The sequence below is a fragment of the Astyanax mexicanus genome, chromosome 9, assembly GCF_023375975.1.
Source record: "Astyanax mexicanus isolate ESR-SI-001 chromosome 9, AstMex3_surface, whole genome shotgun sequence".
Classification (NCBI taxonomy): domain Eukaryota; kingdom Metazoa; phylum Chordata; class Actinopteri; order Characiformes; family Acestrorhamphidae; genus Astyanax; species Astyanax mexicanus.
This window is the reverse complement of record NC_064416.1, coordinates 34,156,098-34,175,434: the sequence shown is the minus strand read 5'-3', so window position 1 is coordinate 34,175,434 and position 19,337 is coordinate 34,156,098. Positions and strand designations below refer to the sequence as shown.

The 19,337-nt window shown below is 37.6% G+C and overlaps 1 protein-coding gene across 5 annotated transcripts in view; it reads right to left on the bottom strand.

Annotated features, from left to right (window-relative positions):
* Positions 1 to 19,337, bottom strand: part of kirrel3b (kirre like nephrin family adhesion molecule 3b) — a 385,143-nt gene that overhangs the window by 20,823 nt on the left and 344,983 nt on the right. Inside the window, exons 10-15 of one of the 5 annotated variants that reach the window (XM_022667734.2) lie at positions 16,488 to 16,588; positions 9,448 to 9,658; positions 8,307 to 8,414; positions 6,040 to 6,123; positions 5,717 to 5,865; positions 1,185 to 1,271 (exon numbers count right to left, since the gene is read on the bottom strand). In XM_022667734.2, the coding sequence (XP_022523455.1) occupies positions 1,185 to 1,271; positions 5,717 to 5,865; positions 6,040 to 6,123; positions 8,307 to 8,414; positions 9,448 to 9,658; positions 16,488 to 16,588 (740 nt within the window). The remainder of the gene's footprint in view (positions 1 to 1,184; positions 1,272 to 5,716; positions 5,866 to 6,039; positions 6,124 to 8,306; positions 8,415 to 9,447; positions 9,659 to 16,487; positions 16,589 to 19,337) is intronic. The other 4 variants (XM_022667736.2, XM_022667735.2, XM_007250992.4 and 1 more) reach the window with 4 other exon arrangements.

Here is a 19,337-nt window from a genome sequence, read left to right as displayed (position 1 = left end):
CAGGGTAGAATATGGAATATAGGGTAGAATAGGCTAATTTAGGGTAAAATATCCTAGTAAAGCGACTATAAATGAAAATTATTACTCGTATGTACATTAATTTAAAACTGAAAATAACCCTAAACATATATGTGTCAATGCATTTCGGTAAGGGGTGCATGATTCATCCATTGTAAAGCATAGAATAAGCGTTCCTTATTTTATATAAAGTATATAAAGTTACTTTCTGTGACTTGTTTACTGCTATATTTCTCAGGTTTCAGTGTAATAATGCAGTGTGTGAGGCAATCTGACTGTATATCACATGATCACTGCGTGGCCACTGCATGCTTTTCTAAGCAACGTCTTGAATCATTGAACCGAGTCGGATCAGTGATCCGAATCATTATGATTCAGTAAGAATTATGAGTCGACTCCTCGACCATAGGATTGTGCAAGTTTCTTAAAGCATCGATACAGCATACAAATCACATGACATTTCAGCAGATTTAATGTTTAACCCTCCCATTCAATGTTTAACACTTTTAAATAAGCAGTTAATATTGCTGTATTTACTTCATATTTGGTGACTTTTCCTAATTTAATGGGAACCATTGGGTAAACATAAAATTAATGTGATAATATGTTTTTTTGTGTCCTGTACATATTTTTGTATACATCAGTGTTGTTTGGGGTCAATTAGACCCCAGGCCATTTTAGCAGTATAAAACATATTAAATATATCGGAATTTTACACAAATTTGCATTGAATGATGTGAGGATCACTATAAAATATGCAATTTTATAATTTTCAATAAACTTTAAAGGCCCCACCAGCTTTTTAATGCCTTATTTTTTAAGTTTTCCTCTGTTTTTCAGCAACTGAGTGAAATAAAACACTGAACAATGATTTACTATGAATCCAAAATTTTATCCATAACAGGAGTGCGTGTGGGGGCAGGGTTGATGCTGTTATTTTTAAAGATTTGATATTTTTTTTCTATTTGGGAGGGGGAGTTTAGCTCTCAGATACTGAATATGGGTATAATAAAGTATAATAAAGCATAATCTGATTTTTATTTATTTATTTTTTGATAAAGAACTTAGCATTCGAAACACGTCGTATCTGACATAACAAAAGAGTGTGTAAAATTGAATTTCCGCCAGACTACCCTTTTTTTTTATATAAAACTATCCAAGCTCACCTTGATGTGCTGGTATTCTTTCTCCTCCTCCTGCAGAACCTCCAGCTGCTTCAGAACAGACTCCTGCTGGAACTCTCCGCGCTCGATCTGAGTACGGAAACAAAAGCACAGCGCCGCTGTATTTGAAACGTTTGCGCGTTTCCTAAAGGCCCTACGCATAGCATCGCTGGCCAGCTTCCAGTGTGAAGTTACTTAATGACACTGCCAAAAAAACTCTCTAATTTAAGCAGTGGCAATTTTCCATGAATATTTTTCATCTCATTACCACAAATTTTCAAAGGTATTCCCATTTTCATTACATAGCTTGAGCCCTATGTAAAAGTTCAGCGTATAATGTTACGTGCTATGTGTTATGTGTTATGAGGTATAACAATGTCTTTGGCTCAAAGCAGAATCTTAGTGTTGTACTTTGGGCCCCGGGGGAGAACAGGACACAGATGAAATGTGAAAAAGAATGTGCTGTCGCGTGTTTTGACAGCATTTCTCCAGGAGCTGCACTGGAAAGGGGCACTGGGTCACTTGATCACCAGCATTTCCATGGCTTCGTCTAGCTGCTCCCAGACCCTCCCAGGAGAATCAGAAGCTGAATCCATTTATTTTGCCCAGTATATTACATATACAGCTGCACAAAAGTGTAAGTGAACCTCATACAGTAAAATATATGGCTGTCCCAGTTAAATAAAAATATATAAGTCCCAGTTAAATAAACACAATCTAACTGAACTTATTGTACATATACAGTGCAGGCTAGAAAAATAAGTGAACTCTTTAATTTAGTAAAAAACAAATTCCCTCAACTATGCAATTAACCAATTAACCCATCAACTCACTAAGACCCCCCCATCCCCTTTTTTTTCATTGCTAGAGGAGTCAAGTAATAAAGTACAAATACTTCGTTAGCAGAAATGTGATTTCATTTTCATGCAGGTCTTGGCACACTGTTCTAATTTTCTGAGACTGATTTGTGGCTTTTCATTGGCTGTAAGAAAACCCACTCATTAGGACTCCCCCTATCACTAGTAATGCCCCAACACACCAGGAGGGTAAAGACTAGCACATGCTTCCTCCGATACATGTGAAGTCAGCCACCAGCCTTCGCTTCCGATACATCAGCTCACAGACGCCCTGTGCTATGGACATCATCCTAGGAGTGATGTGGGGAGGGAGCGCCATCTACCCACCCGGAGGGAGCAGGGCCAATTGTGCTTCCTCTGAGCACCGGCAGCAGGATGGCAAAGCTGCATGAGCTGGGGTTCGAACCTGCGACCTCCCGCTCATAGTGGCAGCGCTTTAGACCACTGGACCACTCTGCTCCCGTGCACTAGTATATACTGTATTGTCCAAATCTACCAGTTCCCCTAAATCTGATACATCAGCTAGCAAGCACCTGTGCATTCAGCATCACAGCATTACAAAGAAAAGCATGGCCGATTGTGCTCTCTCTGAATCTGGCTGCTGATGGCAAGGCAGTATAACCTGAGATTAAAATCTGTTATCCTCAGAATCTAGTGTCATCATGTCAAATCTTCTATTCTGTGGCTGAAAAAAAATCTAAAGCTGAAAATAAGATTTGCACAACATTTTTAAGAAATTCCAGATTTTATTTCCCCTGTAAATGAGTTTCAGTTCATCAGTATTTCTAGGATGTCTCGCATGCTTGACCCCCTTTCTTAGAGCACCACAGAATCTTTCAGTGGTTAAAGCCAGAACTCTTCCAAAACACAAATCTCCTTTTTAACCATTCTTTAATTAAACTCTTTGGGAAACATTGATTTTTTTATATCTTATCTTATCGATAAGGCTGTTGTTGGTCAGATGTCAACATAGAGTATATCACCTCTGTGCTCAATGCCAAGGTTCAAATTATTTTATTTCACTCAAGGTTCCCCAAGTTTTTACTGAGCTGTGAAAAAAAAGCTTGATTCAACTGTTTTTCTGAGGGTTTTTCAATTTTACCTTCTAATTATTTTAGTTCTGTTTGTAAGTTCAAGTTCAGTTCAGTTTCTTTCTATTTTACTTGGTATATTATTTGTATTACATAATTTAACACGTTTCTGCCTTTCTATCCTTTATTTGATTTTAATTATTTGATTATTTTCAAAAGTTTGGACTCACCTTCTCAGGCAAATGTTTTTAGTTATTTTCTTTTTAGATTGTAAAGGAATACATAAGGAATCATATAGTAACTTAAAAGTATTAAACAAACCAAAGTACTCTCTCTCTCTCTTATCTGAGGAGCAGTTAACTTGCGGATTCTGAGGCTGGCATTTTTTTTCTTTTTATTTTTTTTCATTCCAGGTGACTCGACCTTAAAAAGCTGATTGAGAAAATCCAGCCAAGATGTGCGAAGAGGTTCTTAGTGAATAATCTAAAATTTAAAACTTATTCTGCATTGCTTAACCCCTTTTTTTTATTTACTACATAATTAAATGTTTTTTTTTTCTTTTCATAGTTTGGATGACTTTAGTATTATTGTGCAATGCAGAACCTTATTAAACAATACAAAACACTGAAATTAAGGTGTGCTCAACTTTTAAATAGTTCTATAATTGTCCTAAAATTCCTTATGGAGGAGTTTTCCTTGTTCTTCGGAGGTGAATGATCAAAATCGAATGGTTAAGAATGATGATAATGAGGATGGACTCATCGATCACTGTCTAGAACTGATCCTCAGGGCTCGTCTCGAGTTTCTTCAGCTCCTGCTCCTCTGCTGTCTTGTGTTGGCTGTGTAGACTGTGTACCCGCTTCCACTTCTGGTCCCTGGATATGGTGGTGCCCACTAAGTTGAGTGATTCCTCAGTGGAAACCGCAGAGCCCTTGATGTCGAGGAGGGGATAGAGTGGAGGGGAGCGTCTGAAGTCCACAACAATCTCCACGGGCTGGAGGCTAAATATAGGCCTTCGGGCCGTGAGGGTTCGCACACACATCGACAGGCATTCGCGCACTGCATTATTCATAGGCTCGGCATTAGCGTTAGCACGGGATGGGTGTTATTAGTGTTGTGGCGCAGATGATTAGCATTCATTATCTGAGGACGTGACAGGGAAAGGCGTAATGAGCTGCTGTATTTGTTTCCGGGGGGGGGGGGGGGGGATTGGTGAGGGAGGCACATGCCTGGGAAAAGGAAGTAGTGAAAAAATGGACTGGGTGTCTAAATGTTTGTGAACATCCCTTTTAAAGACAGATTTCACCTGCTTTAAGTTGTGCTGATTGCTGACACAGATGTGCAAATGCACATGAAGTATGTTAAACTGCGATGCTGGTGCTGTCATCTTAAACTAAACAGGTCTGTGTGAGAGTGTTTCAGGGTGTGTTCGTGTCTATGTTACCCTCTGGCTTTCACCTTTTAGTTAAGCTTATAACTTTTTAACTCCACCTCTATTACTGATAGTGAAATAGTGAGGATTGTTCTGTTTAATAAGTAACAGCTCTCAGCGACCTACAAATCTTTGAAGATATAAGGCTTCTGATTGGCTCTGTTACACTCCGCCCCCTCTCCTAACTAAGCCCCACCTCTTCACAATATTTGTCAGCAACTCCCTTATATTTATTGAGGTTGTATATACTGTTGCTAAACAGTATGCATGTCTTTTTCCACATTATCTCCACACTGAAACTCTTTGATTTTTCCTTGATTTGAATAGAAATGTGATATCCACCAATCAACACTAATCAAACTTGCCCTATACTCTTTACCCTTTACCACCATGCACTCTCTATATTATCCTATATTATACTGTATGTACTGTGTGATATATGGAGATATTTGGAGTGCATTATTAGTATCATGGTATTCTGGATCATTGACTTCTGTTACAAATCTGATAAAATTCTTGTTTTCTTTAACATTATATCATATCGCCCACCTCTACCATAAATTTCACAACACAATGCTATACTCCATATACAGCATTATCCAATATTGGACTCGCTTGGCTTTATTAGCCTTTACTAGGGGTGGGCGATATAGCCCTAAAAAAAAAATCACAATATTTTATGGTATTTTCACGCTAACAAAACTCTTGGCGATATGTCAAAACACTGAATTAAAAAAAATATTTCTACTGCAACAAAATTACAATTTAATTTTATTACTGCATACGATATGATATGGTACACCCCGAACTGAGATATTAAAATATACAAGAATGGCACAGAAGTCAATGATCTAGAATGTCAGGATATATATTATTTCAGGGTATAATATTGTTCATGATATTCAAAAATGTTGGCGATATTATTGTGTACGATACAATATAGCACACACCTACCCTATACTGCCCATAATAAACCATAATATCCTATAAACACAATATTGCTGTACACTATGCTTACTATCATATAGCACCCTAAACACCTTTCACTACTCAATACTACAATAAACTACCCTAAGTTTTAGTACCCTATACTACCTTTTTACCCTATACTACCATATTGTCCCTATATTACCCCATACAAACTTAAAAAGCATGTGCATTCCTGGCTATAGTATATATATATAACAATAGAAGCTAACTTAAAGAGAGACTCACCATCAGCTGCTTCATGGCGGCATGGTCCTCATTTTCTCGTGCAGCGTTATGGTCTTTGTGCACGATCTCCACCCGGATATCGTTCTTAGCCGACACCACGCCTTTGAGGTCTATGAGAGACGCATACTTTACTTCAGGCGGTTCGTCAACTGTGCAAACAACAATACCGATAATATGTAACCATGCCACGTCACGTCACTTGGCTTCAACTAAGCTAGCACACTCTTTTAGCAACTGCCAAGAGAGGAACACGCACTCACACACACACATAAAGAGACATATTTGTAATGTTAATTGGTGACTTTCAGGGAACAGGGTCTTACTTTCTGTCTTAATTTTGCTTGCAAGTTCTCTCTGCTGAGCACAGATGGAGGCAGGGAGGGAGGGCATAACCAGGTGAGCGTCTTCTGCGGTATACAACAACAACATGCTCAATGCTAGCAATGAAATTCGCCTCCGACATCACTTCCTGCAAGCGTGCATTTGCTGTATACCTCGCTGCATGACTCTAACCTGAAGCTATGCATGGATGAGGTCGGGTCTGTTTGGAGGTTGAGGTTGGAGGAGTGATCAAGGGGGATAAAGGGAACACAAGAGCAACACAACACAGTAAGGATAGAGGCTGAATAGAGGGGAGGGGCAAGAGTTAGAGATTAGCTGGGTTTCCATCCAATGGATTTTTGTGAATTTAGAAAATGCACTTAAAAATACTGAACAGGAAAAAAAAAAACACATATGTCTAGATGAGCCAAATTGTGTACTTTCTTATACTCTCTATAATAACCCATATGTTCTAACCTATGATACCTTATACACACAGTACTAATCTATACTCCCTATACTACCATATGTCCCCAATACTACCCTATATTTTCCTATACTACAATATACTACTCTATAATACGCTATACTAACATATGTCTATACTACCTTACCTATACTAGCATATATTCCCTATACTACCCTATGCTTCCAATACAACCCTATATTCCCCAATGCTATTCTACTATACCACCTACTGTATACTACCCTATACTTTCCCATATTACAGTATACTACTCTATAATACCCTATTATAGTCCCTATGCTCCCCATATAGCCCAATGCTATTCTATGCCACCTACTGTATACTACCATATACTTTCCTATACTAAAGTATACTACTCTATAATACCCTTTTATAGTCCCTATACTCCCCATAAAGCCTTGTTCTATTCTATACCACCTACTGTATACTACTCTATACTTTCCTATACTAAAGTATACTACTCTATAATACCCTATTATAGTCCCTATACTCCCCATATAGCCTCATGTTATTCTATACCATCTACTGTATACTACCCTATGATTCCCTATACTACACTATACTACTCTATAATACCCTATTATAGTCCCTATACTCCCCATATAGCCTCATGCTATTCTATACCACCTACTGTATTTCACCCTTTACTTTCCTATACTACAGTAAACTACTGTATAATACCCTATTATAGTCCCTATACTCCCCATATAGCCTCATGCTATTCTATACCACCTACTGTATTTCACCCTTTACTTTCCTATACTACAGTATACTACTCTATAATACCCTATTATAGTCCCTATGCTCCCCATTTAGCCTTTAGCTGTGCACTGCTCTACACTCTAAAAAACAGAGGTACGAGTACTTTTTTGTACTCAAGAGCACACTCTTTATAATTGTACCTTCAAAGGTACAATATTGGTCTTTACAGGGTCAGATTTGTTCCCTCTGAAGTACAAAGTGATTTCTAACGGCAATAAGTACAAATTTGTACCATTTAACCAGCCAAAGGGTACATTCAGTATTCTGTATCACTGTACTAATAAACAATATTTATTTAAATTGCACATTTTTTATTTGAAAGCCAGACCATTTTGGATCATCAAGTTTTTGAGCCATATTTAGTTGATGATAATGTTTATGATTTTTATAAGCTTTACTGGCACAAAAAAACCATGGGTACAAAAAAGGACTTTCACTGAAAGGTACTTTTTTGTACCTCAATATAAGGTACAGCCCCAGCGACAAGCTTTGTACCCTTTTAACTACAAATCTGTACTTACTTTTCTTAGTGTGTACCAGTACTGTCTGGTGGGTTTGCACTCCCAGATGTGTGGTGGACATTGTGGCATGAAGATTTTGCTCTAGTTTGGCAAATAACCACTCAACTAAACAGGGGATTACACATTCTGCACAAATTGTTTGCTAAAAGTAGAGATCAGAGATCAATGCTGTTCCTAATCACGGAATTTCATCTAAAGTTGTTTTTCACATCTGAACAACTGTAATGCATGGAAGAATTAATGATTTCATATTTTCGTCTGCTGAAAATGTGTAATTGAGCATAACTTTTGCGAAACAGCTGGATGGAAACCAAACTACAGAGAAAAGGGAAGAGGGAATGTGAAAACTCATCTCTGGAGAGGCCTGGGGTTTGTGGAATGAGCCTGGGCACACTGTTTGTTCTCTCTATGAGCACTAGGAACACTAGCACAGTCTCAGTGGCTGGCTAATGGATAGGCTACAGCAGTGAGTGACAGGCAGGTAGATAGATAGACGTACTTCTCTGAGAGCGAGTGCAGCAGAAGGCTCCGATGGTGCCGATGAGGACAATGAAGGCCACGAAGGCTCCCACAGCCACGCCGATGATTACGGCGACCGGCAGCGACTCTGTGGACGACAAAGTAGAGCCGTCTACAATAACACAGCATGGACAGGGCGAGTCCATCCAGCCAATAATTACACCTCTATTGCTACATTCAGGTTGTAATTGGCAGCAGCAGCAGCAGCAACAACAAACAGGACTGTGACCGGCTCTGACCGGCTCTGATCGTGGTTCAAGGACATGATAAATCATAAACACTGGATTGGTCAGTGGATCTGCTCTGTTTTTTTTTTTTTTTTAGGTTGTTTTTATGTTGCAAGGCTGGGCACCGTCTGTATTTCTCTCCCATCATAATCATAATAACGAAAATTGAAAAAAAAAAAGAAGAAGCTGTGTTTGAGAATAGGCAACACCTACACAGCGTTGATTACACTTCACCAGTTTAAATGAAGCAGCATTCCAAATCCCAGCATCTCCTCCTCCACAATATCTGTTAAATGTCTTCATTAATCTCCGTCCTTCCACTAAAAACAGCAATATGTTCTCATTGCAGGGCCGCTGAGCTGAGAATGGAGTTAGCCGTCCTGAAGAGACAATGGATCTGGCGCAGATGGCGCGTGAGAGCGGGACTTTAAGCGAGGAACGCTGTTTCTGGAACGACGCGGTAAACAATGCCAGACTGCGGCGGCCGTTAAGTGGATCGACGGGAAATTACATACAGCTTAGTGTAGCTAATGCATTTACGTGATAAATTAAACTTGTGTGCTGCCGACATGTCCCTGAAACAAATTCATTAAACAAAATGAGGAGAAATTAATTTAGAGGAGATTAATGCCATTTAAAGAGCAAGAATGACTAATCGCACACGGAAGTATTAACATGATAAACTTAGCATAATTCGCTCAACAAATGATGTTATTTCTCGCTGTCCCAAATCATTCTAGATGCCGTCAAATCCCTCAGAAGAAACTAATCAACATTCCACGATGACTGGGAGTAATCTAACACTTAACGTTAGGAAAGCCTTGGCTAATGGCTAATAGCCCAGCTATTTCAGCACAGTCATGAGTGGAAGAAGAGAAGTTGAACCTGGCGAACCTTGGCTCCCACCTTGTTCCTTGAGGCGGATGATTTCGGTGTCGGAGCCGAAGCTGTTCCAGGCTGTGCAGTTGTAAATGGTCTGGAAGTCGGCGGGGACGATGTTGCTCATGGTCAGGGTGGACAGCACGCCGTCTTCAGTGCTGACCGTCTCCACTGTGTAGCGACCAGATGTTCCAGACTCCAGGACAGTCTCCTTCCATGACCAGGCCTAAAGTATGAAGAACAGGGGTGTAAATAGTTATTATTAGTGAGGGTGGCTAATCAACTGCATAGATATTGGAATGTTGCAATTAAAGGTGCATCAATCCAAAATATATTAACAGGGTTCATACACTTTTTAACCAATAAATTGCCATGATTTTTTAATTACTTTTTCAATGCCTTCAAGGCTAATTTTCACGACCATACAATTTTTAAAACATCAGTGCAGACATGGACAATAAAACCAAAAATCAACTAAAACTATAATTAAAATTTAATTTTAATAATAAAATGTGTGTCAAAGCTCCATTGTGTAAATTTACTGAATTAAACCCTGATTTCGCCATTGATAAAATCTAATTTCCATGACTTTTTCTAAAATGTTCTGGGTATTTTTATTTTTCCAAAATGTCCCCAGGCCTTAAAATTGCATTTTTTTTTTAATTACATGATTCTCCATGTTTTTCATGACAGTACGAATCCTGATTTAATTCAGTCAACTCTGCCTTTATAAATGGGAAACTTGGCTTGGAGTAAAAAGCACAAAAATATAGTGACAGGAGGAGGAGTTTGAATGTTGAAAGGAATGAACAGGGATGAGGATGTTTCTCTGTTCTTGCTTGATTGGTGTGTATGTCACACCTTAGCCTGTGTCTGTCCTGTGTTTTTCCCTCTTCTGGTTCAATGTGCTTCTTCCTTGTTTTCCTGTCTGTGTTCCCAGCCATGTGCTTTTCTTAAGCACATGGCTTTGTTTTGTTATTGTCCTATCTCCGCCTTAGCCCCGCCCTGTCATCTGTAATCCCTCCTGTCTCATTTGTAACCCCACCCCCTTGTTAATTCCACAGATGTCCCTAGTGTGTGCCTGAGTATAAATACCCCATGTGCTCCTTTGTTCTGAGTCATGCTTCTTGTTTATCTGTGTTTGTTGAGCTTTGGACTTGCTGTGCTTTTTTGTCTACAGTATTCTGGTTTGTTTTCTGTAGTTTGTTTCTTTGTTTGCTTATTTTGCTTGTTTGTTTAGGTCTTTGTTTTATAGTGTTGTTTCAGTAACCTTTTTCTTTATAGTTAGTCCCTAGTGTTTTGTTCTTTGTTTATTTTGCAAAAATGGAAAATAAAACAGACTTGCGTTTGCATCCTGCCTCCTCTTCGTTACAGTGTAATATCAATGTATTAATTCATTTAATTCTTTTTTTTTGTTTGCTGGTCACAACATTGGGGTAAAGCTTCTAAAGAGGTTTGAGTTCAAATCTCAGCTATTATTCTCTAGAATTGTATACAGAGGCTTTAATTCAAATAAATTCTATAAACAAAGGGCATCTTAGTGTTGACCCAGATGTGGATAGTTTTGTGGGCTGTTTTCAAATTTAAATTCTTGAAATATGCTGAAATATGTTGGTAAAATTCAAAGTTAAGTTAGAAATCAATTGTAATACATTCTAAAATGATTCAATATAGCATGGTCTTCCTCTTTTAGAAAAAAAAGTATCAGGCTGTAGTAAAATAGGAAAAAATACATATAATATGTAGCAATTGTTTATTTTAGGGTACTTTAGGTCATTCTATAATATTTGTGTGTCCAGAGTATTGCTTTACACTAACTAATAATCAAATCTGATTTAAGTCTAATGATGGTGAAATCGGAGATTCAATGATCAATAAGATCAGAGATTTGCACCCGGCTCTTGATGAACACAGATATACACAAACACATGCACTCTGCATTATTCATGGTTTACGACATTAAAGGCAGCGGTGGATGTGATAAAAGCTTGCCTTTGAAGTGAGACCAGTCAATAGCATGATGTTCTTGGTTAACCTCCTAACCCTCATAGGGTCCTCATAAAACCATGTTCCTACATTTTGATTGTAAGATTTCTAAGATAGTTATTGATTTATATGGCTTTTCTCACTGATCAAAACAACCAAAGTTCTGGTACTAAACTTTAGACACAGGAGTTGTTGTCAAAGGACAAAAATTATTGGGCATCTATTAAAGTTAACTATTTAAAATACAGGGCTCCAGACAAACTTTTTTACCACTGTTTCCAAACTGTCCCAAAACGTCTATTAACCTCCCCAAATTATCCGTGTCCCAATATATTTTTGCATTTCTCTACTGTCATAACGTCATCAATTGTTTTTCTTCAAGTGTCTTGTTTATTTATTTATTTTTGCCTGCTGGCACATTAAGGTTTCTTCACATTTGCTTGTATTAAAAGCACAATCCTGCCATTAGCCAGTGAGTGGTGCCGTTTCCCTGCTTACAGTTGCCACTTTTGAAGCTCCACAGTTGACTGATATGGGGATCCACCAGCAGCAATGAAATACATGCTTTATCTATACTACAAACTGTATTACTCTAAACTGGATTGCTTGAGCTAAATATGCAACAACTTATAAACGGATTTATGTTTATTTTAGTCATTAAGGTTTTGTACAATCTACTTCAAATAAATCTTTTAAAGAAGAATCTCGATTCGTTGTGTGGCTCAGGACTAGGCTTAATCCCTATCTGGGAAACTGCCCCAAATTAAGCCTAGTCTTCGACTCCACAACATTTTGATTAGAGATTTTCCATTGAAAGGAAATGTATTCTATCACTCTGTCTGGGAAACCAAGACTTTGGGTAACCAATCATATATAATATTTTGCTTTTAACAAAAAAATTATTTCAAAAGGCTATGTAGTCCAAGACTAAGCTTAATCCCCGTTCAGGAAACTTCAAATTTAACTGACCAGTCTCTTAGCAGTGGGTTATACAAATGACCCAAACATTTTTTAGTGCTTGCGTTTGGGAATCAGCAGAGTCTGCTCCAGAGTTGAGAATCGATTCCACATGCAGTGATGTCCGAGATCAGCCGTACCCAGGTGTACACAGTGTGAGATATTCTGATGTAACTGTCTAGACAGCCAGAGCTGAAAAGGTGTCCTTCTACCTCATATACACTGTGTAGAAAGCAGAATACTGCAACCGGAACTGAATAATTTGCTCCAGAAGTTCAGCTGATTAAAAAGAGAAAGGGAGCCTCCAAGTCCCAGGGTTAAGCTAAAAGTCCACTATATGTTCAAATGTTTGAGAGCACTGCTTATAATACTGCTGATGCAGATGTGCAAATGCACAAACACAGCTTGTTAAGTCCCTGTAGAGAAATATTGCCAATAAAATACGATATTGGCACCATTTTTCTTAATGCCAGGTGTGGGCTAGAGGGGTATAAAGCCCCCTGCATTGAACTGGGGATCAGTGGAACTGTGTTCTCTGGAATAAAGGTGCTCGGTCCAATACTTTTGGATGGGATGAGTTGAGGCAACATAACTTTGTAACTCCAGACATGAGTATAACACGAACTCACAACAAGATGGCAACAAGATTATTCACATAATATTTGAAATGTATTTCTGGGCTGTATTTTTGAAGATATATAAATTTAAAAAATCATATTTGGCAAACAATTAAATTCCAATACACAGCTCTGGAAATAATTAAGAGACCACATCAGTTTCTGAATCAGTCTCTCTGACTTTACTATTTATAGGTATATGTTTGGGTAAAATGAACATTGTTGTTTTATTCTATAAACTACGGACAACATTTCTCCCAAATTCCAAATAAAATATTGTCATTTAGAGCATTTATTTGCAGAAAATGCGAAATGGCTGAAATAACAAAAACGATGCGGAGCTTTCAGACCTCAAATAATGCAAAGAAAACAAGTTCATATTCATAAAGTTTTAAGAGTTCAGAAATCAATATTTGGTGGAATAACCCTGGATTTTATCACAGTTTTTAGGCATCATGTTCTCCTCCATCAGCCTTACACACTGCTTTTGGATTACTTTATGACTTTACTCCTGGTGGCAAAAATCAAGCAGTTCAGTTTGGTTTGATGGCTTGCGATCATCCATCTTCCTCTTGATTATATTCTAGAGGTATTCAATTTGGTAAAATAAAAAAAAAACTCATCATTTGTATGTAGTCTCTTATTTTTTTTTCCAGAGCTGTATAACAAAACTATTGTAATAATGCTACACATATAAGATAAGAGGGTTGTGGGGAACTGCATTTCTGTAGTTTAGTTTTCAGTATAGGCCTTCAAACTTAATTTATAAAAGTATTTATAAAATAAATTAAGATAGAAAATGAAGAAAAACTTATTTATTAAGTTTTATTAAGATTTATTACAGCAAATTTAGTTGCAAAATCTGATTAATAATAAATGAAATACAAATAAAAGATTACAGATTTTTGCGCAGCATTCTCAACAAACACACACACACACACATATATATATATATATATATATATATATATATATATATATATATATATATATATATATATATATATACACACACATACACACACGTATATACACAGAGAGAGACTAAGTAATGAATCAAAAATTGGCCCTGAGAGGAGAGTGTTTATCTAGCAGTCATAAATCTTAATCGGATATGCGCTAACAGAGCATAAGCGAGCATTAGATGAGAATTAAGAGCGCTAGCCTGCCTCGCCTAATACCCACTCGCTCAGACGCAGGAAACAAATGATTTAGGATGCATTTTCATTTATTACCAGGATAGTAAGTCATGCGTGCTGGATACATTATTGGACTAGGTCTGCCGAAGCTAATGAAGTCGCCACAGTGGAGAGACAATAGAATCCGCCCACCCGCTGCTGAACTCATCACAGGGCGGAACAGATAGAGAGAGAGAGGGAAGAGAGAGAGAGAGAGATGGGATGTAAAGAACATAAAGAAGAAAGAGACGGGGGTACAATGAAAGTTTAAAGAAAAAGAGTTGCAGAGAAGAGGGCGGAGAGAGGGTGAGAGAGAGAAAGAGAGATGACAAGACAATAAAACACAGAGAGGGAAAGGAAGCAAGAGATAGAGAAATAGATGACAAGAGAGTAAAAGAGAGATAAAGAAGAGAAAGATGAAGATGGAGAGGTGAAAAAAAGAAAGAGAGAAGTGAGAGCGAGATGAAGAGAGATACAGAGAGATACAGAGAGAGTGAGATGAGGAAGAGTGTGAGGTGAAAAAAAAGAAAATCCAGAGAAAGAGATGAAGAGAGAACAAGAGGAAGAGAACAATATATATATATAGAGAGAGAGCGACAGAGAGTGAGAGAAAGAGAGACAGACAGAGAGAAAGATGAGGAAGAGTGTGAGGTGAATAAAAATAGATACAGAGAGAGATGTAGAGAGTGAGATGAAGTGAGGGATAGAGATACAAAAAGAAAGAGATACAGAGAGATATATAGAGAGAAAGACAGACAGAAAGAAATAGAATGAGAAAGAAAGAGATACAGAGAGATATATAGAGAGAAAGACAGACAGAAAGAAATAGAATGAGAAAGAAAGAGATACAGAGAGATATATAGAGAGAAAGACAGACAAAGAGAAATAGAGTGAGAAAGAAAGAGATACAGAGAGATATAGAGAGAGAAAGACAGACAAAGAGAAATAGAGTGAGAAAGAAAGAGACACAGAGAGATATAAAGAGACAAAGACAGACAGAGAGAAATAGAGTGAGAAAGAAAGAGATACAGAGAGATATAGAGAGAGAAAGACAGACAAAGAGAAATAGAGCGAGAAAGAAAGAGATACAGAGAGATATATAGAGAGAAAGACAGACAGAGAGAAATAGAGTGAGAAAGAAAGAGATACAGAGAGATATAAAGAGACAAAGACAGACAAAGAGAAATAGAGTGAGAAAGAAAGAGATACAGAGAGAGCTCTCATATAAAGAATATGAGAAAAATAGAAAATCAAGAAAAACACTTTTGAGAGAAACACAGATAGAAGTTGTGAACCAATTTGTACTCACTAACCACTAACTCGCAATTTAGTGTAATTAAGTCTATTTTTGACATATTTCACAAATGTACATATTTCAGATCTTCTAGTACATTTAATATAAAATAAAAACAACAAAAGTTAACAATTCAGAATATAAAAGACCATTTCATTTCTTTTAGATAAGGATTTCATCAAAACCCATATTAGTCATGTGAAAATGTATTTGTCCCTATAGCTACTTGACTATACTCTGACTGCCAGTGAAAATCCAGTTCATGGCATATCTAGATTGTGTTCAGATTGATTTTTGGATGTAGATTGAAATGTAATTACAATCACAACTGTTCTCTCTGGACACTCAAAACTTTTTTTGTATTATTTGTATTATTATTTAATTTTTTATTGTAATGTAACATTAGCTTGACATGTGTGGGATGATGAACTGGAAGCATTGTAATCAAGTGATGAAGTGGTTTCAAGGTGACTGCTGAGGTGTTGCTATGGTGTTACTAGGCAGTTGGGTACTAACTAGGTGGTTGTGAAGTGGTGGGTTTTTTCAAAATCTCAGGTGGTTCCTAAAGTTTTGCTAAATGACTTGGTGGCTTGGTGGTTGACATGGTGTTGCCAGTCTGTGGCTGTATTTGGTTGGTATGGTTGGTATCCCAATTGGTGGTTCCTAAGGTGCTGCTAAAGGTTGTTTAATGGTGGTCGATTTGTTGCAAGGTAATATGTATGGTACCCTGGGTGGTTCCTATGGTGCCGTTCAGACATAGAAAGGAATACAGAACGGTGGAATAATAAAGATGAAGAAGATTAAGAATAATATTAAAACTTAATCATTAATTATAGCTCTGTTAAACTTCCAAAGGTCAAATAAGACAGACGTTATTTGCAGTTATAAGTTATAGCAGAGCTTCTCTGAGAGAGAGAGAGAGAGAGAGAGAGAGGGATGTAAAAATGTGGGTTGTGAACAGAGAAAGACAGAGAGAGAGAGAGAGAGTGAGAGATAGAAAAAGAGACAGGGGAATGAACTCACGATGCGGTCGGGAGGCGGGGTGCTGCGGATGAAGCACTTGATCTGGCCCTTCTCTCCGTGAGGAGCCTGGTGCGTCTGGGTGCTGGAGATGGTCGGAGGGCCTGCAGACACACAGAGCAGAGCAAAGACTCGTCACACACAAATGCACAGCATTACACACACACACACACACTCACACAATCACACAAAATTCGAGTGCTCCTTCAAAAACAGGGCATTTTTTTTTTGAGGTTCTATTGGTATCTCAGAACCAGGCCTGGAGCTCCCTCACTGTGTTCTTTTTTATATATTTATTTATTTATTTATTATTTATTTTTTTCGTTGTTGTTGTTGTCGCACCTGAAGCTCATCAAGCCTGAACTCATGAGGCTGAATCATCGGGCGTTCTGCAGGGACGCAGCAGAAACGTGGAGTGGTCCAGGTTCTCGAAACAAGCAGAGGAGTGTATAATGTGGGCACTCGATAATGGAGATGGCGAATATGCGTATTAATAGTTGTTGTTATTGAGCCAACGTCGAGCAGAAACATGATAAACAAGAACGAATCCAATCAGTGCTCTGCAGTAGAGTGTGTATCTATGTTTTTTTTTTGTTTGTTTTTTTAGCTCTAACGCTAATATTTCTCTCTGATTTTAACTCATTTTTGGCTTTTTTCAAACATAATAATAGATGTTGCACTAGCACATTAGCATCTTTGTATTCGGCCACGCCTCCCACTTCCTGTTCGCCCTGCTACGCTCTTGCCAAGCATAGATGGTGTGTGTGTTACCATTGCCCTCTTACTCTAGCCCTCTCAGGGCCAGCTGTTAGCATAATGGCTACCCTGCTCCTGTCCTTCTTTCTGAGCCTGGCCGCTGTGTCTATTAGCATTGTGGCTTCAAATCTTCGTAAGCCAGCTGTTTACATTGTAGTTTACCTGGTCCAAGCCTTCTGAGCCCGTTTGGTTTGTCTGGTTTGTTACCATTGTGATTCCAACTCTGCCAAGGCCAGCTGTTAGCATCAAGGCTAACCGGCTCCAATGTTGCAAAGCCCAAAGTTGGCATGTCTGTAAGCACTGCAGCTCCAACGGTCACGCCTGGAGCTGAAAGTGCTCCTTTCTCCGCACTATGATACCCAGGATCACACCTTCAAGAAGCAAATCACCTGATTATAACCACCTGCTTACTGGCCTATATAAACCCCTTATTCCTCTTCACTTTTTTGCTGAGTATTGCCTGTGTATGACCCTCGGACTGTTACTAGTTTATGGTATGTCCTCTCTCTCTTGCTGCTGTTCTCTGGTTTTGACCCTGCTCATATTGACTACCCCTTGTATTGTCCTTGTATTTTGTCATTAAAATGTATTTTGACTCATAATAACTATAATAACTATAACAAATAAAAGGTTCTATAAATAAAAAAAATAATAATATTAATTGCCGATTGGAACTTTTACAACTTTTTTTTGTTGATTAATGTGACTGTGACAATACAGGATAAATCTTGGATCATTATGCAAAAAAAAAAAAAAAAAACTCTTCATAATGCAAACAAGTTGATTATAAATACGCTAAATGTCTGAGATAAACAAGTTGTTCAGAAAATGTATTCGTTTTTAGACAAATCATGATAGCACCACAAGGTCTGGATTTGTCTGGATGATTACTTAATCTTACATTTTAATGTATGTTTAATGTGTGTTTAAACAGCATTATTAATATTTGAATAATTGTGAAATATACTTTCACGATTTTAGTCAAAGTTGGCCTGTTAAAAATTTGTGTGATTATTGTGATCTGGATTATTTTTAGTTTAAATGCATAGATGTGATGCTATATGTAGGATTCAAAAAAAGTTTAAAAAATACTTAGTGTGACCTATAATGTCAATAACTGTAAAAAAAAAAGACAATCTGTGGCTAAAATTGTGATCTCTGATAAAATCTGTGTACATTGATTTCAACTATTTTCTCAGTTTTATGTGAGAAAATAGTTTAATTTTAATTAATTTTAAGGTAAATCATGGTCACACCACATTACAATACTGTAAGGTCAAAGTCAATTTGTCTGGGAAACCACTTCATCTTAAAATGTAATATACAGTAAATGTATGCACAGCTCAGCTGAAGCCTACGCTTTGGGACGCAGCTTATATCTGATGAACAGATTTTCTGAATACTCTTTTGAAAGCTGTGAGGCTGATTAAGCCATTCATCAAAAAAAAAAAAAAAAAAAAAAAAAAAAAAATATATATATATATATATATATATATATATATATATATACAGTATATATATAATATCTTAAATCTAGAATTTAATTTATTCATCGTAGAATTCACCCCAATAAATCAATCCGTTACAATGCAGAATACAAAGCGGCCAGGGGAGGCCGTTGTGGGGCATGAAAGGTTAATGAAAAAACTTTTTCAAAGTCACTTTTTTTGATCATTAACTCAAACAGAAAGAAGTTGCAATCCCAGACTCAATACTGAACTATAGCACACAATAAACTGAACGCAGTGTGAGTGTAATTCTTTAAATCATTTAACACTGGCCATCTTTTAAACCACCATATATTTCTCATCAAAGCCATTCGTGTCCGAGCGCTTGAGATTGGCTCATTCAAATATTCAACAAACACCGACTTCAATCCACATGTCTGGGAGCGTCGTCTTCTCTGAATGTGCTTAAATGAGTTCTACGTGAAGAAGAGAGCTACCTGACAGGGTATTACTACAGCTATCACTAGTCAATTCATAGAAAGAAAAGGAAAATACAAAAAAAAATGAAAGCTTGAGACCTTGGAACCGATTGCCACACTACCTAGAAATGCGTACAAACACACAAGGTCAGAATGATATAGCTGCGTAT